This window comes from Balaenoptera physalus (assembly GCF_965194825.1).
Source record: "Balaenoptera physalus genome assembly, chromosome: 10".
Lineage (NCBI taxonomy): Eukaryota > Metazoa > Chordata > Mammalia > Artiodactyla > Balaenopteridae > Balaenoptera > Balaenoptera physalus.
Genome location: NC_138889.1, coordinates 16,213,417 through 16,237,749, shown reverse-complemented (window position 1 = coordinate 16,237,749; position 24,333 = coordinate 16,213,417). Strand labels below are relative to the sequence as shown.

The following is a 24,333-nucleotide window of genomic DNA, read 5'->3' as shown; positions in this document are numbered from 1 at the left end:
GTTCTTAGAAATTTTTCTTTTCTTAAGATAATTAGGAGAAAAAAAAACGTCCCGGGGTGGAGGATGTTAGTGGTAATGGCAGTGGTGGTGGGGGTGAGGGTGATCCTTACGTGTGAAAAAGAGCATTTGTCAACGAGAATCCAACACTTGGAGATCCTTCACGGAAACATCCATCTAATCCAAAGTGAGCTTCCAGAGAAGGTCAGGATAATGAAAGAGGAGCCGGTAACAGGATAGGAGTGGGAGAAGGCCTCCAGCTGGAAAGCGGCGGCCCCTTTAAGGCCCCAAACGAGGCCTGGCCCTTTAAATCTGTGTCAGTTTCCCCTGACGTCAGCGGGCGGGCCGGCAGCCCTGCTGTTTACCGCCCCGCGGCGTTGCTCGCTCCGCGGAGTTCTGAGCGCCGAAGCTGGCGCCCCAAAAACTCGCCGCTCCGCGCGGCGTCGGGTCGCTACCACCTATCACGCCCCTCACCCTCAGACTCTCCTCCCTTCGCGGCCGACCCCGCCGCCGGCTTCCCCTCCCTCCCTCCTTCCTCCCTCCCTCCCTCGCTCCCCTTTCCCGGCGTCTCCAGGCTCCCAGCAACTAGCCGCCTCCGGGCTGTCACGGCCCTGGCGGGCGCCCGCCGGATCTCCCAGCCGTGCTCAGCCCCTCGCGAGCTGGGGCCCCTTCCTGTGGCCCGTACCCCAACCCCTCCCCACCCCCTCCCAGCCGCCCCATCCCCTCCCTGGCCGCTGAGAGCGTGTCTGCGGCTCCAGGGGAGGGACCGTTTCCTAATCTCAGGCCGAGGTTAAAGTTCTGGTCCTGGTGAGATGCTGGAAGCTGCGGCCAGAGCCGCAACCCGCCCTGGAGGTGACCTGTCGCTTATCGTCGCCGCTGCTGCCGCCACTGCCGCCCGGCCGGGGCCATGTTCGCTCTGGGCTTGCCCTTCTTGGCACTCTTGGTGGCCTCGGTCGAGAGCCATCTGGGGGTTCTGGGGCCTAAGAACGTCTCGCAGAAAGACGCCGAGTTTGAGCGCACCTACGTGGATGAGGTCAACAGCGAGCTGGTCAACATCTACACCTTCAACCATACTGTGACCCGCAACCGGGTGAGGGAAGGGGCTGGGCTCGGGGCTGGTGGTGAGTGGGCGAGCGGACCAGGGCTCGGCGATGCTGTCAGTCCACAAGAACAGCCGCCCCACTGGGTTTCCCAGAACCACACTGGACCCTCTTGCCAGTCCTTCTTCCTTTGCCAGGGATGTTTGTTCTGAAGCTACCAGTGGACAGTTTCTGAAGTTGCCTCTTTCCCATCTTCTCTTTGATCCCTTCCTTTCTACCAGCTGTAGTCTGAGCAGGACTGGCCTGCTCCCTACCCAGCACCCAGAGTCTGACAGTGCTGTGGGGTCAGGGAGCAAGGAAGCAGGCTTGCTACTGGGCTTGGCCCAGAAAACCCCAGGGGGATGAGACAGGCCCAAACTGAAAGGCTCTGCCCCCAGGGAGTTATAGCTGAGACTCCCCAGGGAAATGAATGCAGGACTTCCCAGGCTGCTGGGACCTTCCCAGCCCTCTTCCTTCCCTTGGAAAGACAGCTGGCCTTGTAAGCTGAAGGTGGTGGAGATACAGCCAACCCCAGGTTGGGTGGGAGGGGAGAAGGAGTTTGCCTACCATGGAGAAGCTTCCTCACCCTGATTTCTCTTTCATTTCTCCCCAGCTGTGAGTTGAACATGGGCACAGCTAGGTCTGGGAAGTCTAGACCCCAGGCAGGGCTGAGATTTGGAGCACTCTTGCAGCCTGGCTCATGGTCTCCTGCTCAGCTCTCACCAGGACTGGATTTACTAAGAAGTGGTGGAGTTCGGAATGGGAATCTGATTTTTTTTTTTTTTTTTTTTCCAGAATGGGGAGGGATTGGGTTTTGATGGCAGGCCAGGATCTGCCTTCAGTGCCTGGTTCTCCGAAGTTTGATCTCATCCAACTTAGAGTCCTTTCTCTTTTTGCCCCCACATGTGGGGTTACCCTGAGAACGGTGGCCTCTATCCGTCTGGGAGGTGCTGCCCTAAGGGCTTGGGTTTCAGCAGCCCAATAACAAGCAATCCCAGGATTTATTTTATTTTATTTTTTTCTTTAAGCTCCGACTGTCCTATATACTTTCCTCCATAGTGCCAGTGGTGGGAGTGTCTCCATTTTATAGAGGGGGATGTTGAGGCTCAGAGATGTAAAGTGACTTTTCCACAGCCCTATCCCTCGGTCAGAGCTAAGGATAGAACTTGGCCTTCTTGGCTTTCAACAATTCCTGTTTCCCCACCGCCCTGTGGCCTCTGGCCACCAGATGAGTTGTTGAATAGGAACTTCCTGGCTCACAAGGAAGAAGGTTGGGGAGCACTTCTTGCTCTCCTGTGTCCCTGTGTGTGCGCATGTGTGTACATGCACGTGTGTGCAGGCGCATGTGTGTGCAGGCGTGTGCATCCGTGAACTTTTATAGCAATGGGGTATCCTGGGCATGCCTGAGGTCTCCACTGTGTTTCCCATCCTCTCCCCTAAGTCCCTCCTGGAGTCTGGGGGCTGCTCTGGCAGATGAAGGGGCATAGGTAGCTCCCCATCTCCACCTGGATGGGGAAAGCACAAGCCGTCTGCTTGAGGGAGGGCAGAGCTCACAGTCTCTGGAGCCATGTGTTCCCGTGGCAGAATTAGAGTCACCGTGGGCTTGACTGAGGGACATTTCCGTGTCATCTTGCAGACAGAGGGCGTGAGAGTGTCCGTGAATGTCCTGAACAAGCAGAAGGGGGCTCCTTTGCTGTTTGTGGTCCGCCAGAAGGAGGCGGTGGTGTCCTTCCAGGTGCCCCTGATCCTCCGAGGGATGTGAGTAGGACCTGGGGACCAGGGAGCGGGGATAGGCCCAGGCCAGGCCTTGTCCAGGGTCCCCGACCACCTGGGTGCCCCTCTGTTTCTCCTCCTCATTCCCTGAGCCAGGAGGCTGGTCAATGGCACAAGGGCCCAGCCAGCTGACCTGGAGCTTGTCAGCCTAGTGGAGGTGGGGTAGGGAGGTAGTGGGACCAGAGCGGAGGAATTGGGGCTCTGCTCCCCTGGAATGGCACGCTGGCTGTTACGGGACCGCAGTCATGTCTCGACTCTGCCTCGGACCATAGGTTTCAGCGCAAGTACCTCTACCAAAAGGTGGAGCGAACGCTGTGTCAGCCCCCCACCAAGAATGAGTCCGAGGTCCAGTTCTTCTACGTGGATGTGTCCACCCTGTCACCAGTCAACACCACGTACCAGCTCCGTGTCAGCCGAATGGATGACTTCGTGCTCAGGTCTGCAGGGGAGAGCGAGGGGGCCACGAGACTGGCCTCCTTCCCAAGCTCTGGGAGTAACGGTGGGGGGCTCTTCTCTGCCCCATAGGACCGGAGAGCAGTTCAGCTTCAATACTACGGCGGCGCAGCCCCAGGTAAGACCTCCCTGTCAACGGTGCCTCCAGAGGAGAAATGGGGAAGCTTGAACTTGGGGGTGGGAGTGGTCAGCACTCTTTGCCAGGAGTTTCAGGTTGGTTGTACTCTCCGTGGAGGACTCTCTAGAAACAGGAGCACTGGCCCTAAGGTGGTGGGGGACAGACAGTATAGGAAGTGCAGAGACAGGGGGTCTGGCTGCCATCTTTCCTACTTGCCCCTTGGGCACTGTCCTGAGTGCCCAGCTGAGGTTGAGGGGAGTGGTGTATGGGAAATGGACCTGCTTGTGGGCAAGGCCTTTCTTCCCAGAGAGCCTCCACTGCCCAACCCTGGGAGGATTCACACTCTTCCCTTCTAGAGGGGCAAAGAGAGCATCCTCATGGGATGGGGCTCTCCCCGCCCTCCCTGTGCCCTCAGTACTTCAAGTATGAGTTCCCGGAAGGAGTGGACTCAGTCATTGTCAAGGTGACCTCCAACAAGGCCTTCCCCTGCTCAGTCATCTCCATCCAGGATGTCCTGGTAAGTAACCTGCCCTTTTACTCTCCACCGGTGGATAGCAGGGCTGCTGAAGAGAGGGGACAGGGCCCAGGACCCTGCCCATCTGTCTGTCCCCTCCTCCCTCTGTAGTGCCCTGTCTATGACCTAGACAACAACGTAGCCTTCATTGGCATGTACCAGACTATGACCAAGAAGGCAGCCATCACCGTGCAGGTAGGAAATGGGCATGGCCCGATGGGGGATGTGGCCAGGTGATTAGCTTTCCTGACCCTCGCTTCTTTTCCCCTGCCCCATTCCTACCCTACCCACAGGACTGAGTCTTGGCTGTCCAGTCCCGGAGACTTTGGGTCCCCTGATATATGCAAGCATTGAATCACAGTCCCAGTTGCCTTTGGGGACAGGAAAGAGCAGAGCAGCCTTTATGGCTGCCATGTGTGCTTCATTCACCACAGCTGGGAGAGGAAAGGGCCCTGGCTGGTGATGAGGGCTGCCCTTGGCGAAGGCTAAAACCTGTGCCGGGGGCAGGGAGGGAGAGGCATGTGCTCACCTCACGACATCTAGTTGTGCAGCTGACGAGGCACCACGGCCCCTCCACTTTTTCTCCTGACTGATGCCCAGACTATAATAGGGCACCCGTGGGTTCCATGATGATGGGGCATACCCTCATTTGCTCACCTGGCACTAGTGTTAGTGCAGGGTATGGGCTCTGGAGTCAGATGATCCTGGCTCTACCACTTACCGGCAGTGTGACCCTAAGCTAACGTCCAGCAGGGATAATGATAGTACTTACTCCTAAGGATCTTTGTGAGGATTCAGTAAAACAATATATGAGCAAAGAGTTTAGCATAGTGGCTGGCCTGAAGTAGGTATTCAGAAAAGGATGGTGCTGGTGATGACAAATGATGACGATGATGTGATGATGACAGTCGTCTTCATCATCACCATCCTCACCATCCTCCTCATCGTCACCATCATCACCATTATCACCGTCCTCATTCTGCAGCGCAAAGACTTCCCCAGCAACAGCTTTTACGTGGTAGTGGTGGTGAAAACTGAAGACCAAGCCTGTGGAGGCTCCCTGCCTTTCTACCCCTTTATAGAAGGTATGTTTTGCGCCCTGGGCCTGGCCAGGGGTGGGAGGGCTTGGACACTTCCTGGGAGGTAAAAGAGCCTGTGTGGCTGATCGATGGATCTGATGGGATGTGGGTTTTTGGCTCCAGACTCTCCCAGGCCTGGTCCCACCAACTCTAGCCAAGCTCCAGGCAGGCGCTTGTTTGCCAATTTGCCATTTTACTTCCAGATGAACCGGTCGATCAGGGGCACCGCCAGAAAACCCTGTCAGTGTTGGTCTCTCGAGCAGTCACGTGTGAGTGTGGGTGGCTGAGTGGGGATGGCCTGGCCGCTGGCTCTTCTTTCAGGCCTGGGGTAGGGAGTGTTCTCTGAATGGGAAGGGTGAGGAGGACCTACTCGAGCAGGCTGACAAGGGTAGGAAGGAGGAGCGTTCTTGGAGGGCTTCATGACGGGAGGCGGGAGGGTGAGTAATGTGCTTTGGAGCATCCATGAGTAAAGAGATGGAGGGACTGAGTTCTAGATCTGTCTCTGCCACTGTGGGCAGTGTAATCTCATTGAGCCTCAGTTTCCCCATCTCTGTAACAGGAGTAATAGAATCTGTTAGTCTCTATTAGTCCCACTAAGTCGGTTTAGCACAAAATTAGTAGGAAAGTTCCAGGCCCCTTAGTCATGCTCGATAAATGTTTACTGAGTGATTGAATAGAGCCCTGTGTAAACTGGAAAGTATAAGATAAAAATAAAGGATTGTGACGGGAGGGGAAAGAAGCTGCCTCTCCTACGTGGATTCCTTATTCAGCACATTTGTTTCGAGTCCCTTCTGTGTGCTTGGTGCTGTGCTCCAGCTGTGGTCCTTAGGGTGCCCCTGTCTAGAGCCCGTTGCTATGCAGGGTGCTGAGGGCTGTGAGGAGCCCAGGACAGTCACTGTGGGAGGTCAGGGCAGAGAAAGCCTCCTAGAGGACACAGCTCCTCAGCTGTGTTTTGAAGGTTAAGTCAAGGAGGGGTCTTGGAGAAAGAAGTAGGGGAGAAAGTTCTAGCAGAGGGAGCTGTGTGAGCAGAGCCAGGAATCATGTCGAGTTTGGCATATTGTTGGCACTGGCTGGGTCATTCCACCGAGGGGAGATGTGGAGAGAGATGAGCCTGGGCCCTGCGTGCTGTGATGGGCAGACTTGGAAAGTGCTGGTGTATTTTCCTTCCCACTTCCCTCCCCACAGCCGAGGCCTACGTTGGCGGTATGCTCTTTTGCCTGGGCATATTTCTCTCCTTCTACCTGCTTACCGTGCTCCTGGCCTGCTGGGAGAACTGGAGGTAAAGTGGGACCGCTGGGCCCTCCCCCGCTCTGGGGTAGGTCAGGCAGAGGGAAATGGCCTGGCAGGATCTGTGTGGCCCTGGATAATCTCCATCCACGAGGCATAGGAATGCAGGTCCCTGTGAGGGTCTGAGGTCCCTGGGCCTCTGCTCTGGAAACCAACCCCTCCCCTCAACCTTCTTCCCAAGCAGGGAGACCCCGCATTGCTTCCCAGCCTGGGAGGACCCCAGGGATCATGGATGGAGGACAGGGTGGAGGGGGTGGAAGGCAGGCCAGCCCTGCATAGGAGTGATCCTCCTGCTGCCCTTCTGGTTTGTCTCTGGATTCTGTCCCTGCAGGCAGAGGAAGAAGAGCCTTCTGGTGGCCGTGGACCGAGCCTGCCCAGAAAGCGGTACCTCCAGAGGGTCCGGGTCGGTGGGCTGTTTGCTTTGTGGTTTGGAGGGGATAGTGGTGGATGGTTCCCTTGGGGGTTGGAGGAGGAAGGTCCCACTGGGGGTTTCTGGAGGTTCAGATAGGGAGTAACACTGTAGGTGGAAATGGGGCTGGGGCAGTGTGCCTGTTGGTCCCTAATGTGCCCGTCTTAAAGACTGTCACTTGATTCATTCAGTGTCTGGGTCTAGGTACACTGTCTGCCCCTTCAGACAATGCGACTTACCATCTCTGGGATTATTAACCTTTCGTTCTCTTTCCCTTTCTTCTACCCCTCTCTCTCTATCCTCCCTCCTGCTTGGGACCTTCTCTCTCAGCTTCTCTCCTTGGTAAGCTCCAGGTGCTGTGGGCAGAGGAGCTGGAGTCCAGAGTGGGGAGGGAGGGGAATTAGAGGGGTGTCTGGGTGGGACCCGGGCAAGCCGATGCTGGTCTGTCCTTGCTGCTGGTAACTTAGATGGTCAATTCCTTGACTTTGCTGTCTTTCTAGGGAGGAAAGAGGGGGGTGAGAGTTTCCAATGGGGCAGGTGGTGGTGGTGGGATAGGTGTTTGCTGGTATAGGTGCTTATTCTTTGCTGCCGCCATGGCCCCTCTGTGTCTCTCTTTGGATTCTTCCTTCCCTCTTCTCCCTGGCTTGCAGCCTCTCTCTGTTTCCAAGGCTAAGGGGTCCTTGACTTCTTTCTTTCTTTTTCTTTTCTTTTTTTTTTTTTTTTTATGACTCATAAATTATAGTTTATTGAATTTTTAGAAACAGAATAATTAAGCATTGCAAATTTGTTTTAACATTTCTGTTGAAAAACCTTTAAAGTGTATTACATACATACTTTAATAACCACAAGATACTCTATGATATTTAATTTTTCATGGTAACAAAGGGCTTTGAATATTAATCCATATGCTAAATACTAAAACTACTGTAATATGTAATATGTACAAGAGATTTCCTAGTACATTATTCTCATTTTAGCCCGGTAGCACCCTGCAGATGAGGAAGATAATGTAAGGTGTCCTTGACTTCTTGTGGCAGGTCACCCTCGGGTCCTGGCCGATTCCTTCCCTGGCAGCTCCCCGTACGAGGGCTACAACTACGGCTCCTTTGGTATGCGTCCACACCTGAGCTCATGCTTCCCCACTCGGCCGGGTCACCACCTCCAGGGTGGCCTCCTCGGTGCCCCCTGGAGACGGGTCCAGAGTCCCCTGCCCTGAGGTCTCTTCTGCCTGCCTCACCATTTACTATTCCCTACAGAGAATGGTTCCGGCTCCACTGGATCCACCGACGGTCTGGTTGGCAGTGCGGGCCCTGGGGACCTCTCCTACAATTACCAGGGTGAGTGGGCCAGGCGGGGCAGAGCTGTGCGGTGCAGGGCTGGTGCTGGCTGCATGAACCATGACGATGGGCGGTTGCCTCTTCTGCCAGACGCTGGAACCAGGGAGGGGCTTGCTGTCTCCCCACCCCTCTCCTCCCTCATTCCTTCCTCCTTGGTCCCACTTCCCCGGTAACTTTCCCTTTCCTTTGAAGGGCACGACCAGTTCAAGCGGCGCCTCCCCTTTGGCCAGATGCGGCAGCTGTGCATTGCCATGGGTAGATGTGGGGAGGGCGAGCGCTGCTCTACTAATCATCTCCTGCCAGGGTGGTTGACTGGAGCCAGAAGGCTCTAGGACCAGAAAGATGCTTTGTGCATGGCTTCCCCATCTAATGCCAGTAATTGCTAGCTCGTGTGTCTTTTGAGATAGGCAGGCACTGGCCCCTGTTGCTGGCAAGCTGGCACCCCAGCCTCCCCCAGGCCAGATGTTCTGGTTGGCTGTTGTGTTTCCCAGCACCTCACTCTCTGGCCTTCTGGGGCTCATGGGCCGGGGTGTCATGTCCTGGCTTCAGGGGCCTTTGGTCCGCAAGGTTACAGGAGGAAGCTTCCGAAGGCATGAGAAAAGAACAGGATAAAGGATTAGAGAGGAGGCAGCCTCTCACCCTTACCTGCACCCCAGGGCCCACTGGGTCTTTACCCAGTGGGGGCCAAGGCAGTGTCTTCTCAGAACCCACACAGCTGGGCATCTTCTAATCAGCGTGACTTCTACCAAATTCCGTCCTGCTGCTCGTGTCTGGGGCCCGGGGTCGGCTCAGTGTCCTGGCCTGGAAGCCCTAGCTCAGTGAGGGGGCAGGGCCGGAGCGGTCCCTGTTTGGTGGCCTCTTCGCGGAGTCCACCCTTGTTCCCCTCAAGGACTTAGGAGCACCTGATCCCTCCTCCCCAGGCCTGAGCCCACCTCCAGCCCCGCTCTGAGCCCACAGTTTGCCTCTTCCCACTGTCTAGTAATTGTGACAATTGTCCCAGGTGGGTGGGGACAGACCTTGGGTTCTGTGCCCACTAGGTCACCCTTCCCCCCTTTCTGCCCCAGACCATTCCCTTGATCCCGTGGGCACGCGGCCACGACTGGACTCCATGAGCTCCGTGGATGAGGACGACTACGACACATTGGCCGACATCGATTCAGACAAGAATGTCATTCGCACCAAGGTGTGACCCCACGTGGGCCGGCCCTGGTCACGGGTTCCCGAGGAAGGGAGATTCTGTGTCCAGCCCCAGCGTATCTCCCCACTGGGTGGCATGTTATGAAAGCAAAGGGAAAGAGCTTGGCTGGGGTGGCACAGATTCCAGGGGAAACTGCCTCGGCTCCCAGCCCTCCGGACCGCCCAGAACCCGGCCCGCTGGAATTCTGGCCTGTGGGAGGGAGGCCCCCCCCATGTCCTCCTCTAACCTGGGCGAGAGGGGCTTCTCTGGGGCAGTGGGGCAGGGGACTCACTCAAGCTTCTCCGCAGCAATACCTCTGCGTGGCTGACCTGGCACGCAAGGACAAACGCGTTCTGCGGAAAAAGTACCAGATCTACTTCTGGTGAGTGGGCGGAGCAGGCCGGCCTTCCTGTCATTGACAGGATGTTGCGGTGGGTTCTCGGGTTCTTTCTCGGTGCTGCCACCTCACTGCCGCCCTCCCACTCCTCAGGAACATCGCCACCATTGCTGTCTTCTATGCACTTCCTGTGGTGCAGCTGGTGATCACCTACCAGACGGTGAGCGGGCAGGGGCCGGCTCCCCAGGGCCCATGCTAAGTGCCCTCGAGGAGCTGCCACAGGCTGGGGCAATGCCCCAGTGCAGAGCCTCCCAGCCTGCGGCTTTGGAGCCAGCACAGGTCCTAGGTCATGGGTCCCGGGTTCCCATCCCAACTCTGCCTTACCAGCTGGGTGGCCTTGAGCAAGTCACTCAACCTCCCTGAGCCTCAGTCGGCTCATCTGCAAAACGGGGGCAGCAAGCCAGCAATGATGGCACCTCCCCCAGGTTGTGGGGATTTACGAAACGAAAGTGCTGGGACTTTGTGAGTCTCGGTTTCCCTTCCCTCTTCTCTGTACTGTGGGGCAAGAACCTCCGTCATGGTCATGCCTCAGGGTTTTCAGCCACACCTAGCGAGGGGGGCAGTGACTTTACCAAAAGTGGGGCTTGCTGGTGTCATGTGCGCACACGTGCTGGCCATGGCGGCACCTCCCATCCGTTGCAGAACAGGACTGGTGGTGGCGCAGGCTGTGGACTGAGGCGCTTTAGCAGCGCCCCCTCCCTGCTCCCGCTGCAGGTGGTGAATGTCACAGGGAACCAGGACATCTGCTACTACAACTTCCTCTGCGCCCACCCTCTAGGCAACCTCAGGTGGGGATCCACTTGGGAGGAGGCCCCTTTTCCCGTCGTACGGTGAACCGGGGCAGGGGCAGGGGCTCTGCAAATGCCCGCCTCGGGTGGGGAAGCGGCCAGGGCATGAGGCCGAGGCAATGCGCCCGGTGTCACCCCTTCCAGCGCTTTCAACAACATCCTCAGCAACCTGGGGTACATCCTGCTGGGGCTGCTCTTCCTGCTCATCATCCTGCAGCGGGAGATCAACCACAACCGGGCCCTGCTGCGCAACGACCTCTACGCCCTGGTGAGGAGTGCGCGCCTGCCCGCTGAGGCCTCAGGCCCAGACCCTTCCTAGCAGGCGGGGCCTTGCCCAGCCCTGCCCAGCCCTGCCCAGCCCTGCCCAGCCCAGCCCAGCCCTGCCCAGCCCTGCCCAGCCCTGCCCTGCCCTGCCCAGCCCTGTCCAGTGCTGCGCAGCCCTGCCCTGCTCTACCCAGCCCAGCCGTGCTCAGCCCAGCCCAGCCCAGCCCTGCCCTGCCCAGCCCAGCCCTGCCCTGCCCAGCCCAGCCCAGCCCAGCCCAGCCCAGCCCAGCCCAGCCCTGCCCTGCCCAGCCCAGCCCTGCCCTGCCCAGCCCAGCCCAGCCCAGCCCAGCCCAGCCCAGCCAGCCCTGCCCAGCCCAGCCCAGCCCAGCCCTGCCCAGCCCAGCCCAGCCCAGCCAGCCCTGCCCAGCCCAGCCCAGCCCTGCCTTGCCCTGCCCAGCCCAGCCCTGCCCAGCCCAGCCCTGCCCAGCCCTGCCCAGCCCAGCCCAGCCCTGCCCAGCCCAGCCCAGCCCAGCCCAGCCCAGCCCAGCCCTGCCCAGCCCAGCCCAGCCCAGCCCTGCCTTGCCCTGCCCAGCCCAGCCCAGCCCTGCCCAGCCCAGCCCTGCCCAGCCCTGCCCAGCCCAGCCCAGCCCTGCCCAGGCCTGCCCAGCCCTGCCCTGCCCAGCCCTGCCCGGTCTTATCCTGCCCAGCTTTGTTGTGCCCAGCCCTGCCCGGCCCTGCCCTTGCTAAATACCCACTCTACCCCCCATCCCACTCCTTTCTCATGATCTCCCTCTTTAGGGCCCCTTCCTTCCTCCCTTCCCATCTTACCTCATTTCTCCCTTCCCTTCTCTCTCCACAACAGGAATGTGGGATCCCCAAACACTTTGGCCTCTTCTACGCCATGGGCACGGCCCTGATGATGGAGGGGCTACTTAGCGCTTGCTATCATGTCTGCCCCAACTATACCAATTTCCAGTTTGGTGAGCGGGGCCTCCCTCTTCCCTGGCTGAACCTCAACAGGAATCTGCCCGAGTCCGCCATCCCCATTCACCCGCAGGGATTGGGATCCCCAAGACACAGCCATGTGGGAGACTCCAGGGCTGGAGGACTTGTGTGAACACACATCCTAGCTTGTAGAAAATAAGCGTCTGGATGCTATTTCTTGCATCTGTCAAGCCTTTCCTATGGAAAGGCATGTGCAAGCACTGAGAAAACAAAGATAATTAAGATACAGTCGCTGATCTCAGAGTGCTCGGACTAAGTTGTCCTTGTCGTCAGGGGAAGTCAGACTGGGGGTGACAGCCAGTGAGGCGGCAGTGTGGTGTGGCAGGGACAGTTAAGGAGCTGGATGGAGTTCAAGCGCCAGCCCGCCACCAGCTCGCTCTGTGGCTGTGACGAGGTGTGGGGACCGGGGTTCCGTGCCCGGGCTCCGCGGATGTTTCCGTAGCTCACGTCCACGTCCCTCCACCTAGACACGTCATTCATGTACATGATCGCGGGGCTCTGCATGCTGAAGCTGTACCAGAAGCGGCACCCAGACATCAACGCCAGTGCCTACAGCGCCTATGCCTGCTTGGCCATCGTCATTTTCTTCTCTGTGCTGGGCGTGGTGAGGCCCCGGCCTGCTCTGCTCACCCGTAGGAAAGGTGCACACGTGTGCACACACCCCCGTCCACCCCTGCAGGAGAGAGCCCTGCTCCTTCCCTAAAGTGCCCTCCCAGCCTGGCGGGCTTGGAGCGGCTCTCCCAGAGGAAGGGCGGGCCGGGGGAGCAGCTTTCTCCTCACCCCTGCCTTCGGTGGCCCCAACAGGTCTTCGGCAAAGGGAACACAGCATTCTGGGTCATCTTCTCGGTCATTCACATCATTGCCACCCTGCTCCTCAGCACACAGCTCTACTACATGGGCCGCTGGAAGCTGGGTGAGCGCTCGCCTGGGGCCCGCTGGGGTTGGTGGCCGCGGGGACCTGGTCTCATGGGAGACTTTTGGGTTCTGCCCTCTCACAGGGGGCCCAGGGGAGTCACTGGGTACGGAATTCGATGAGGCCTTGGCACAGCTGTGCCCCCGAGAGGCCCTGGCTCCTCTCAGCTGGTGCAGCCCAGGGGCCGGGACAAAAGGGTGCCCGTGCCTTTCAGCACCTTCCCTTCTTGCAGACTCAGGGATCTGCCGTCGCATTCTCCACGTGCTCTACACGGACTGCATCCGGCAGTGCAGCGGACCCCTCTACGTGGTACCTGCCCAGCTCCCCAGGCCCCTCCTCCTCTATCTCCACTCTTCCTCTTCCCTCCACTGGGGGGGCGCGCGGAGCGCAGCTGAGAGTCCAGGGGTGGGCTGGGGACCCTCTGACGGGCCTCCCCCCACTTCTCTCCCTGTCTCTCAGTTCCCGTGTCTCTGCTTCCCTCCAGGACCGCATGGTGCTGCTGGTTATGGGCAACATTATCAACTGGTCGCTGTGAGTCCGGCCGTTGTCTGTGTAGCCAGGCTGGGTGGGCAGCTCGGCGCTTGGCCAGCCACGGGCTTCCTTGGGGAACATGGACAAATTTGGCCATGAGACATGGGGGCTGGAGAGAGAGGTGTTGGCCCCTGGGGTTCTAGAATCTTCTGTGGGCCTCTGAACCCAGCCCCACATCCTCATAAAACATGGGTTGGGGGCAGGGAGAGCCCTTTCCTTGCTCTCGGTCCTCCCCTGCTTCACCAGCTCTTCCTCCCTCCTGCCAGGGCTGCCTATGGGCTCATCATGCGTCCCAATGATTTTGCCTCCTACTTGTTGGCGATTGGCATCTGCAACCTGCTTCTTTACTTTGCCTTCTACATTATTATGAAGGTGAGCGGGGGCAGCTGAGGCCCCTCAGCCAGCTGCTCTGCTTTGTGGGGAGGGAGATGGGCACAGCCTCCCTGGGGCAGCACCAAGAGGGAGTGAGAATTTTTCTGTCCATCTCTCCACGCTACTGAGTCTTGAGGAGGGGAGAGGCTAGTCTCTTGCACGTACTCCCCGGGAGCCATATCCTATATCCTCAGACCCGTTTCCTGAGCCCCTTCTGTATTCTAAGTAAGGCCCATAGAACTGGTAGCACTTCAGGCCACAGCTGGCAGGAGCCCCGTTCTGTGGAGAAGGGGTTGAGGAGGTGGGGCTTGCTGAGTCTGTGTTGGGCTTGGGCCTCTGAGGGCTAGGTGCTTCCCAAGGGCCCCTCGTGCCATCCAACGTGAGAGGAGCCCCCTGGCCATACACCCCCCGGCACAGGGTTCTGGGCACATGGATGGAGGCCCAGCCAGGGTGGACCTCAGGGGTGAGGACACCAGGCTGCTAGTGTGGGGACAAGTTGAGCTGTGTAGGGTGATGGGATGGATCCAAGAAGGCTTCCTAAAGCATCCATCCTGAAAGCCTGGGAAGGCGCTTCAAGGGCAGGCCAGGAAGTGGGGCAGGGCCCTCAGGCTGCTCTTCCCCATCTTCCCCCAGCTCCGGAGCGGGGAGAGGATCAAGCTCATTCCCCTGCTCTGCATCATCTGCACCTCGGTGGTCTGGGGCTTTGCACTCTTCTTCTTCTTCCAGGGGCTCAGCACCTGGCAGGTGAGTGGTCCTCCTGCCAAGAGGCTACGGGAGTCGCCCACAGGCTCATCGTGAGCCCACAAACGGCCAGTTCTCTTTTCAAAAATTGTTTGTGAGCATCGCCCTTGCTCTTTCACAGCTGCTTTCTCATTTAATCCTCCTAACATTCACCATGCCAACGTGGAAGTATCCCCATTTTACTTATGAGGCAATTGAGGCTCAGAGAGACCCAGTGACCTGCCCAAGGTCACACAACCAGTGGTGGCACAGCTGGGGTTTGAAGCCAGAAATGTCAGGCTCTTCCCTCTGCCTCGTAGGGTACCTGCTGTGATCAGAACTAAGTCTGGCAGCGTCTCTGCCTTTGAAGCACTTATAATCTAGTTCCAGAGAGAGAGAGACTGTCAGTTCCTGGCTTTTCTTTACAACATGGTACATGAGATGAAGGGTAGTAGACTAGACAGGTAGGGGATGTGCAGGAGGGCAGAGGACAGAAAGGCTTCTGTGAGTTAGGAGGTCCAGGAAAGCTTCTTAGAGGAGGCAGGGCTTGCTCTTGGCCTTTAAAGACCCTGGCTGATGGGGAAGGGCCCTGTGGCCCAGAGGTGCTGTGACTTGAGTAACGAGGCAGAGGCAGCTTAGGGGTCAGTGACTGCATTCTCTTGGGAGCTGAGTGAAGACTGTGAGCTCCTTGAGGGCACGGCAGAGCTTTCTTGGTCGTATCTGCGGTCTCAGCATATGGCACTCCAGACAGTCCCCGGACACAGAGTGAGGTCCAGCCAGTGTTTGCTGGACAGAGGTTGGGGAGAGAATGGCGGACCTTGAGGGCCTCGGGTCATGGCACACCGGTCCTGGCTACTGTCGTCCTCGGGTAGGGCTGTGCGACCTGACAATAGTGCTTTGGAGAGAAAGTGAGCCGGGAGGAGCCCTGGAGGACTAATTGGAGCCGGGGGCAGAGTCCAAGGCAGGGAACGGGGTTAGGAGGCTTTGGTGGCTTTCTAGTCCTTCAAGGGAATCATGACCAGTGCTCCCAGGGAGCAGTTTGCAACTAAAGGCCAATTCTTAGATGTGGGAGATGAGGGCAAGGAGTGAGCCTGAAAAAGGATGCTCTCCAGCCTAGGGCTGGGGCTGGGAATGGAGAGTGCCTGGAGGGGATGGGAGCTGGTCTGGCCCAGCCTCGCAGGGCGGTGTCAGCAGGCAGCTCTCCCTGTTCCGCCCCCAGAAAACCCCTGCAGAGTCACGGGAGCACAACCGGGACTGCATCCTCCTCGACTTCTTTGATGACCACGACATCTGGCACTTCCTCTCCTCCATCGCCATGTTTGGGTCATTCCTGGTATGTCGGGGAGGCTGGAGAGGAGGCGGAGGTGGCCTCCTTTCCTGTGCTTGACTCCGCATCCGCCCCCCAGGTGTTGCTGACACTGGACGACGACCTGGACACCGTGCAGCGGGACAAGATCTACGTCTTCTAGTGGGAGCCGCGCCCGTTGCTTCTCTCACTGGGCCCTTAGCTCCTCTGCTGCACTGCCCAGAGCCTCCGTAGTGCCAGGGGCGTGAGTCCCAGCCCTGCTGCCCAGTGCCAGGTGGCCGTGGGACAGCGAGGTCCAGCCCAGGCTCGGCCCGGGACAGTCACAGGGTGGCCTTGAGCCTTGTTCCTGCCCTCTGCCGGGGAGGAGGCCTGCTCCCCTGAAACCCCGGATGTTGGCCAAATTGCTGCTTTCTTCTCAGTGTTGGGGCCTTCCACAGGTCCCCGTCCGTCAGCTCTCTGTTTGTCATCTGCAGGAGAAAGGAGGGAAGTGTTGCCTGCCCATCTCATGCCTTGCATTCTGCCCATCCTTCCCCTGCCCACTGGCCTGGGACCCAAAGCCCTTTCTTCTTCCCCGAGCTTCCACTCCAGGGCCCTGGTCTGGGGCCTGATTCTCTGTCCTGCATCAGGGTTCTCTCCACGTCTCCTGGGTCTGCACCTGGCTGCCATCACTGCCCACTCAGCTCAGCCAGGATGGATGGGGCTGTCGGATTTTGGGGACTGGCCAGCTGGTGCTGGGCTTTTGGTGCTAAGGCCTGCGAGGGGTCCCAGGCAGTGCTGCCTCCTACCTCTGGCCTGTGCTCAGGGCTGGCTCTTTAGCAACGAGGGTCAGCCCACATTGTCAGAACCACCTTTGCTCGAAGGACTGAATTCAGAGGTCACTTTCGTAACCCGTCAGCCCCCAGACTGATGTTGGCACCAGGATTGGAGGGAAAAAGCAACTCACTTTCCTTCCCTTCCTTTTTCTTTCCAGGCCCTTAGTCCTGCCAAGCTCCAGTTGGGGGCCTTTCAGTGCCATTGACACTGCCCAAGAATGTCCAGAGGCGAAGGAGGGGAGATACAAAGAGCCCAGCCCAGCCCGCCTCCTCCACGGCCACGGGAGCCCCAGTGCCTATCTTAGAAAGGGGCTCAGGGAAGGGACATGACATTCCCCTCTGTGTCCCTGGTCCAGCCTCACTCGAGGACCCAGGGCTGGCTTCTAAGTTTCCGTCCAGTCTTCAGCCAAGTTCCGTGTCAGTCACACACATGCACACACATGAAATCTTGGAGTTTACACTGAGTTGCCCCAGCTCTGGTTCCCCCGGCTGCTCTGCGCCTTGGATCCTCTTCGCCCTTCCTGGTCTGTTCTAGACGCCAAGGTTGGGGGAGGTCAGGTCAGGCCTCGGCCTTGGGGATGGGAATGTGTTTTATTCTCCTCAGCTTGTTTTTATAGCTCTCCTTTGGGCTGGGGAGAGGAGGAGGGAGGCTCTGGATCTTTTTTCAGAGCTCCGTTTAATGTCTGTTTCCATGCTATGGTTGCATTTCTGTTTTCTATGAATGAGTCTGCATTCAATTAAAGAAACAACCAGATGCAGTTCTTGGGCCCATGTTTGCTCCCTCTTTCTGGGTGGAGACGTTGAGAATGATGGGTGGAGCGGGGCGCCCCCATTTCCCAGGTCTTCTGGTCTACCTTTCTCTTCCAAGCCCCAGTCCCATCGGGAATAGGAGTCCCTCGATACCCCGTTTTTTTCTCTCCTTTGAGCAACAGCATCAATTCAGTCAACATTCACCAGGGGCCTGCTCCATGCCAAGTGCCATGAGGGTGGAGAGGATAGCGTAGTGAAAAAGCCTTAGCTGTGCCATCTCACCTCTGGGAGTCTCCCCTTACCTGGCAAATGGCAGCAGCCTCTGCCCACCTGGTCCCCACCCACCAGTCAGACGAGCTTCACTTCTGATCTGAGCCTCTCCCAGCTCGGCGGGCTGCAGGCCGCAGGCACAGGCAGTACTCCCTGACCTGCTTTAATGGACAGGTGGTACTCTGGAAACACCAGATGGTGATGGATGGTGGGAGAGTGGGCATGTGGATGACATGCAGGCTCCAAGAGGAAGGCGATCTGAAATGACCCTGGAAGGTTGATTTAGATTTCCGCAGGCTAAGGAGGACAAGATGGGGAGCGGGCGGGGGTGGGAGGGGGCTGGCGGTGGGGAAGCTGGTGAATTCAGGACACAGCCAGAGGTCTGGGCTCCTCTCCAGCTGATCCTCGGCTCCTCTCCATGCTCTTCCCCGCAGATGCCACTGGGGGGCAATATAGCTCTTCGCGCCACTAGGCTCTGGCGTCAGGAGCTGGCTGTGGTGGGCAGACCCTCCCTAGACTGCCTGGTCCGGCCGCCCCTCTCCTGGTGGTGCCGGGGGTGTGTGTGTGCCGGGTGTGTGGTGGAGAGTGTGAGCCCCTCCCTGCCAGGCTGCCCTAGGATGGGGCGGTGCCACAGCAGGCAGGCCAGAGACCCCGCTGGAGGCCTCTCACCTTTCTTCACTTCCTATCCGTTCCCAGTACCCCACCACCACCACCCCCGAAGCAAGATTTGAGCAGGTCTCCTTCCTGGGTGATGGGGTCCAGTCTGTTTTCCAGGGTAGGTAGGGACTGTTTAAAAGGGAGGGAGGGATGATAGCAGCCTCTGAACCTCCTACCCCAGTGTTGGTGTCTCAGGCCCTAGAGACCCCCTGGATGGGGCCAGGGTCAACTGAGCTGTTGCTGAACCCTCAAATCCCACCCCCAACTAAAGCGTGTAACTCAAGACCCACCCCAACTGTAAACTCTCAACCTGAGCAGGGGGCGGGGCAGGGATGGGCGGGGGCGGGGGGTGGGGTGGTCGGCAGGGATGCCCAGGTTCTGCCACTCAAGACTTACCACGTGGCCTTGGGTAAGATGCACTCCGAGCCCTCGTTTCCTCATTTGTAAAATGGGATAGTAATTTCGCTGTCACGATGCAGCTGTGAGTATGAAATGAGCGTATGTGTAAAGTGCCCGGTATGTAGCCGGTCCTCAGTAAAGGTGAGTTCCTATCTCCCACTGGAGCCAAAAGCCCCTGGAGGAGAGGGTGGCTGGTTAGTCCCCCACAAACCTCAGGGAGGGGTCCCCCTAGCCTCTTTCGTCTTTCCCTGGACAGCCCCCTTTTGAATTTCCCCCTCCCCTCAAACTCGGAGGCAGGAAACAGTGTTGAAGGAGCAGCCGTAAGTCCAGACAGCAGGGAAAGCCTTCACGGTCCTGTCCATAAAAGGCTTTTCCCGGCTGTTCCCCGCCGGCAGCGCGGCCCCGCCCCCGCCCGCTCCATCTCCAAAGCACGCAGAGAATGTCTCGGGCAGCCCCCGGTAGACTGCTCCAACTTGGTGTCTTTCCCCAAATATGGAGCCTGTGTGGAGTCACTGGGGGGGCTGGGGGTGGAGAAGGAGCCGGTTTCCTCTAGCAGGGAGGGGACCGGGGTGAGCCAGCAGCGGGGAGGCTGACATCACCGCGGTGGCAGCCCTTTAAACCCCTCACCCAGCCAGCGCCCTGTGCTGTCTGTCCAAGTCCAGACAGAGCTCACTTCTTCCTGCGAGCCCCGAGGAACGCCTGTAAGTGCATCTGTCCCAAGGATGGAGGGGAGTTGGGCTGGGGTTTGGCAGTAGCAGTGGGTGTATTGCAGGCAGGGCTCTCGGGCGCCCTGCCTGGGGAAGCCCACCCTCTTCCAGCATGCATTCCTAATCTCCACCTGTGGAGCTGGTCCTAGCTTGATGGGTGGGATGGGGTTGCTGGAGTCCCGTATCTCTTAGACTGGGCAGCCTTGGGCTCACTGAAATGCCCAGGGAGACTTGGCTGGTGCACAGGGATTGATGGTGGAAACCTGGGAACTGGGGTGAGGGAGGCTCTCCATTTTCAGCCGTAGTCACACCCATGGGGGTGTGATAGGCTCCAGGTGGTGTTGGTTTAGACCCAGGTCTTGTAGTCTGCTATCTACCTGGGAGGATGTCCGAGGAGGTGAGGAGGCGTGTGGTACGCCAGGGCTGGAGAGCAGTGTCCCACTGGTGGGTCCCCAGGTCCTGAGCGGCATCAAGAGAGCCCCTGGGTAGCCACTGCGGCAGTGGGCAGGACCACAAGACTCGTCTTCTGGAACAGGCTGGGGTGGCAGGGTGCAGGGCCAGTGAGAGAGCTGCCTTTCCAGGCACACAGCTCCCTCCATACTCTGAGTGGAAGGTCCCCCACTACCGGGCAGAGGAGTTGGGGTGAGCACTGCCAGGCGCTTTGGAATGATAGCCTGGGTGGTGCAGGCAGGGCCTTCCCCAAGGGTCTGACTGCTTCCCCTCAGTGGTGACTCTTCAAAGGGTAGCAGTGAGTCGGAAAAGTCTCCTCTGTCCCCAGAATTTAGATGAGCCACCCCTCCTGCCTTCTCAGATCCACGTGTGCTCATCCTATGTGCTGTGTTTTATTCTGAAGAGAGAGGGGCACAGCAGTCCTGCAGAGACCCCTGGTTCTGCCAGTTTTTCTGGGTTCCTGCTGGTAGGAGGTGCCAGCTTTGCAGCTGGACTTGTATTTTTCTCAGGGGAGGGGAGGCTGCTGGAGCCACAGGCTAGGAGGGTCAAAGCAGAGCCTCAGGCTGCCCTGCCCAGCCTGTCCCAGGAGCCTTTGCCTAGAAAGGCCTCTGGTTGGGCTGCCCTGCCGCCCTCGCCCTCGCCCTCTCCTCACCCCTCGCCTCCCCAGCAGCTCCAAGGTGGGCCTGGGGAGGGCTTTGTCAGAGGACTTTGAGGGATTCTTGGAACCCTCCACTTTCAGACTCTACCAGGAGCGGGGGGGTGGGGGGTGCCTTTCATCCTCCTTCTTTGTTCTGATCAAAACCCAAATGTTGTCTCTGGATCTAGGGGCCGCGACTTTGTGTACTTGTCACTGTGAGCCTTGACACCTTGACTGTCCTGAATCTCCTGAGACTGGAAGCTAGGGGTGGGGGACACACTGCTGGCACCCTGTTCCTCACGGGCCCAGCGTGAGGTCTGGGAGGGGAAGGCAGATGGGAGGGGAAGGCAAGAAGGTCTGGGCATGGAAGGTGGGGAGGGTGGTGGTGCCCGGACCACAGGGATGCACCTTGCCTGCCTGGGATGGTACGGTGAAGGCTGAGATGAGGAGGGAGGGCGGGAGGCCAAGACGAAGGATGGCCTGGTCCCAGCTGCTTGTGTGTTTTGACCACAGTTCTTCACCCAGGAGTCCTTGGGAGGCTGGGAAGCAGGGATGAGACACACAGCGGGGTGGGGAAGGGAGGGACTTGGCCTTTGGATTCTTTGGCCCTCACTTTACAAATAAGGAAACAGACTCAGAGAGAAGTGAGTTGCCCAGTGGCTGGAATTTAGAGGAGCCCTTCTTCTGTTCTTCCTCTCAAATTTCGTTGTCCCCTCAGGGAATGATTTTGAACAGGGGTGGAGGCTGGAGCAGGAAGAATACTTACTGTTTTTCACCATTTGGTCAGGGGCTGGCTTTCCCAGGTCGCTACCAGGAGACCGGCTCTGGGGACAAAGGACTGACATTTTGAGGAGCTCCGCTGAGGGGCAGGCAGTGTGTTCGGTAGCCACAGACAGGGCCTCGTGGAATGTTCCCAGCCCTCTGGGGTAGATAACATTATCCTCCCTGCAGAGACGGGGCATTCGAGCTCAGAGAAGTTGGTCGTGGGGAAAGAAGGGCAGGGCAAGTGAGGTTTGGCGGCCGAGCTGGGCCCATGTGAAGTGATAATGTTCACTGCCTCCCATGGGGGTGGGTGGGGAGAGAGACTCAGCTCTGTTAAGACAGGGAGTTGAGAAAACGCGCTGACTACCTCCATCCGCAGACCGTTCTCTCCTCCCAACCTCTGACCTCTCTGAGGGCCAGGGGATGGTTTGGCCTCGTTTGGTTCCTCTTCGAAGGGTGATACCTGAGGCAGGTCAGGTTCCTCCTGGCTGGCCACATGCTGGTCTGCCCAGCGGCCTGCCTGCCTGGCCCTGCTCCTGCAGCCTCCCCTCCCTCTGTAGGGCTCTCCTGAGCGAGGCCAGCCCCAGGCCCTAAGGCAGCAGCTGCTGCTGGTCTGGACGGGGAGGGCTTCCCATGCTCTGGTTGGCAGATTCCTGGCTCACGTCCCTGGAGAACTCTGGCTTCCTGGTTACTCAAGCTCCCACCGTGGTGAGAGCCTGAGGGCACGAGGGCAAGCCGGTGGGTGTGCCAGCTCGAAGCCCTCTCTCATCTGGCTCCCCTGGGGAAATGCAGCTTCTTGGCCCAAAGCTTTTGGGCTTTGCTGGTTTCCTAGCCCTTTCCAGGGGTGGGTGAGCTTCGGCCTCTGTAGCTGCAGGCCGGAGGCTGAGCTGAGCTGGCAGAGAGCCTGAGTGCCGGAGTTCCCGCTTCTGGGAGAAGTGAGAGCTGGAGATACCTCCATAACTTCGGGCACAGCCGCCAAACCACCTCACTGGACAAAGACATCTGCTGGCTTTCTTTTGAGGGGCAATGTGACCTCTTCTGAAAGGCCTCTGCAGTGCCTCCATGGTCAGTCTTGGCAAAGAAAGAATGCTCTAGACCAGGGGTTATCAAACCCACGGGCTAAATACAGCCTGCCATCTGTGTGTGTAAATAAAGTTTTATTGGCACACAGCCATGCTCACTTGTTTACACACTGCCTAAAGCTGCTTTGGTGCTGCAGTGGCAGGGACCTTATGGCCTGCAAAGCCTAAAATATGACCGTCAGTAAAATGACTGTCTGGTTATTTACCAAAAAAGTTTACTAACTCGTGCACTAGAGTGCCAAAGATCTGGCCTCCAAGTTCAGAGAGGCTCCGTGGACTGAGGGGACGAGCTGGCCCAGGTGAGCAGTGCCATGGAAACAAAACCAGGAAGCAAGGGGAGGTAGATAACCGGCTAGGCTGGTTGCCCAACACAGAGCTGGAAGGCCTGCCCGGCACCGGGGACAGCAGAGCTCTTCTCTGAGCCTCTCCCTCCTCCGGCTTGTGATGCTTTAGCTCCCCGCCAACATGGCCAACAAGGGTCCCTCCTACGGCATGAGCCGTGAAGTGCAATCCAAAATCGAGAAGAAGTACGATGAGGAGCTGGAGGAGCGGCTGGTGGAGTGGATCATAGTGCAGTGCGGCCCCGACGTGGGGCGCCCGGACCGTGGGCGTCTGGGCTTCCAGGTCTGGCTGAAGAACGGCGTGGTGAGTGGCACCCGGGGCAGGGGGGCTGGGTCTGTGCCATCCTGCCGGAGTTGTGGGGCAGACCCCCCCAAACCGAGTGCCAAGCTACCTTCTACACCTGGCAGATTCTGAGCAAGCTGGTCAACAGCCTGTATCCGGATGGCTCCAAGCCGGTGAAGGTGCCTGAGAACCCGCCGTCCATGGTCTTCAAGCAGATGGAGCAGGTAGCTCAGTTCCTGAAGGCAGCTGAGGACTATGGTGTCACCAAGACTGACATGTTCCAGACTGTTGACCTCTTTGAAGGTACAGAGAGAAGAGGGGTGGAGGCAGGTGGGGGACAGGAGGCTGAGGCAGGGACGAGGGATGATCAAAACTGCCATGACGATGGGTCTGCACGGCAGGAGTGGGATACGCCAGGAGAATCCCACACCCGCAAGGGCGTACCCTGGGATCTACTGCGCCTCTTTCGATTTTAGGACAAACTCTGCCCCGGGTTGGCCATTTTTCTGAGAGGTGTGGGCAGGCTCTGCCTTGGAGTCCTGTTTACACAGTCCTGAAGATCATTTCCCCTCCCCTCTTTCTACTCACAGGCAAAGATCTGGCAGCAGTGCAGAGGACCCTGATGGCCCTGGGCAGCTTGGCAGTGACCAAGAACGATGGACACTACCGTGGAGATCCCAACTGGTTTATGAAGTACGTGGCCACCAGGGTTTCCCTGCACCCTGAGCTTGGGTCTCTGCAGGAGATGGGCTAACCCTGTAGTACAGTGATTTGGGGAAGCAGATAGCCAGGAAGGTATGAAGTGAAAGTCTAGGATGGGGGGAAATGGGTCCCTAATACTTCTTGACTCCTCCCTTTCTACCCTCCTGTCTCAGCCAGTCTCAATAGCCTGTGCTGTGGGGCAAGCTAGATTGAGGAAACAAGAGCGGTGAAATGGGGAGGGAATGGGATCGGGCTAGGAAGTAACAGAGGAAACCAAAGATGGGTGGAAAACACACAGTCCTGGCAAGTCTTTGTCCTGGTTCCTCCTCTCCTAGGAAAGCCCAGGAGCATAAGAGGGAATTCACAGAGAGCCAACTGCAGGAGGGAAAGCATGTCATCGGCTTACAGATGGGCAGCAACAGAGGGGCCTCCCAGGCTGGCATGACAGGCTACGGCCGACCTCGGCAGATCATCAGTTAGAGGTGGAGGGCCGGCCCCCGGCCCCGCCCTTGCCCAGCTCGCAGGCCGAAGCCCTCCCGCCTCGCCCGCCTCACCCACACCCGAGTAGTTCCTTCAGCCCCGGCCAAGCTTCGAGGCTCCGTCACTGAGCAAAGGTGACTGCACTTGGGCAGCTTGCCTGCACCCCTCAGCCTCAGTCCAACTTCTGACCCCAAAGCACTGCTCCCCTGGCCCACCTCCCAGCTCCCCGGCCAGCTCCACTGTCTCTCCATCCTGGGCCGAGCAGGGGAGACGTGGGCTGGCGGTGGCCGGGGTGTGGGCAAGTCCACCGTCCTCCTGGGCAGCTGATGCTCATAGAAGGAGACCCAGCCCAACCGCCCCCGATTTTTTTGCTGGAATATTTTGGAGGTTGAAATTCAAAAGGAAAAAAAAAAAAAAAAATACATCAATCTTTTCTCAGGCCTGGCTGGCAGAGTCTGATTTGTCCTAGTCACTTCTGTTCT

The 24,333-nt window shown here is 58.4% G+C and overlaps 2 protein-coding genes and 1 long non-coding RNA gene across 4 annotated transcripts; 2 read left to right on the top strand and 1 right to left on the bottom strand.

The window, feature by feature from the left end:
• Window positions 1–361: 361 nt before the first annotated feature.
• Window positions 362–17,089, top strand: SIDT2 (SID1 transmembrane family member 2; the record flags this gene model as incomplete). Of its 2 annotated transcripts, XM_082411068.1 has the most annotated exons (27): window positions 905–1,087; window positions 2,713–2,834; window positions 3,122–3,286; window positions 3,375–3,420; window positions 3,836–3,937; window positions 4,046–4,129; window positions 4,920–5,019; window positions 5,217–5,282; window positions 6,199–6,292; window positions 6,632–6,684; window positions 7,040–7,051; window positions 7,747–7,818; window positions 7,966–8,046; window positions 9,111–9,229; window positions 9,532–9,605; window positions 9,714–9,780; window positions 10,335–10,408; window positions 10,553–10,676; window positions 11,535–11,652; window positions 12,145–12,281; window positions 12,482–12,590; window positions 12,823–12,899; window positions 13,075–13,121; window positions 13,388–13,493; window positions 14,127–14,237; window positions 15,433–15,546; window positions 15,620–17,089. In XM_082411068.1, 27 exons carry the CDS (start codon window positions 905–907, stop codon window positions 15,680–15,682), a joined length of 2,520 nt encoding a protein of 839 aa, XP_082267194.1. In that variant the 3' UTR covers window positions 15,683–17,089. The 2 variants fall into 2 exon arrangements, with proteins under 2 accessions (XP_082267195.1, XP_082267194.1); XM_082411069.1 differs by lacking the exon at window positions 7,040–7,051 and having other exon boundaries at window positions 362–1,087.
• On the bottom strand, window positions 16,804–18,847 carry LOC309637121. The gene is made up of 2 exons (XR_014250423.1): window positions 18,405–18,847; window positions 16,804–17,620 (listed from the first exon to the last, which is right to left on the bottom strand). It is a non-coding gene; the product is annotated as an uncharacterized lncRNA (long non-coding RNA).
• A 117-nt stretch (window positions 18,848–18,964) lies between these two features.
• Window positions 18,965–24,290, top strand: TAGLN (transgelin). Its single transcript, XM_082411190.1, has 5 exons — window positions 18,965–19,108; window positions 22,499–22,690; window positions 22,795–22,972; window positions 23,260–23,362; window positions 23,707–24,290. The coding sequence occupies exons 2-5, from the start codon at window positions 22,511–22,513 to the stop codon at window positions 23,849–23,851; spliced, it is 606 nt and encodes a 201-aa protein (XP_082267316.1). The 5' UTR covers window positions 18,965–19,108; window positions 22,499–22,510; the 3' UTR covers window positions 23,852–24,290.
• Window positions 24,291–24,333: the final 43 nt, after the last annotated feature.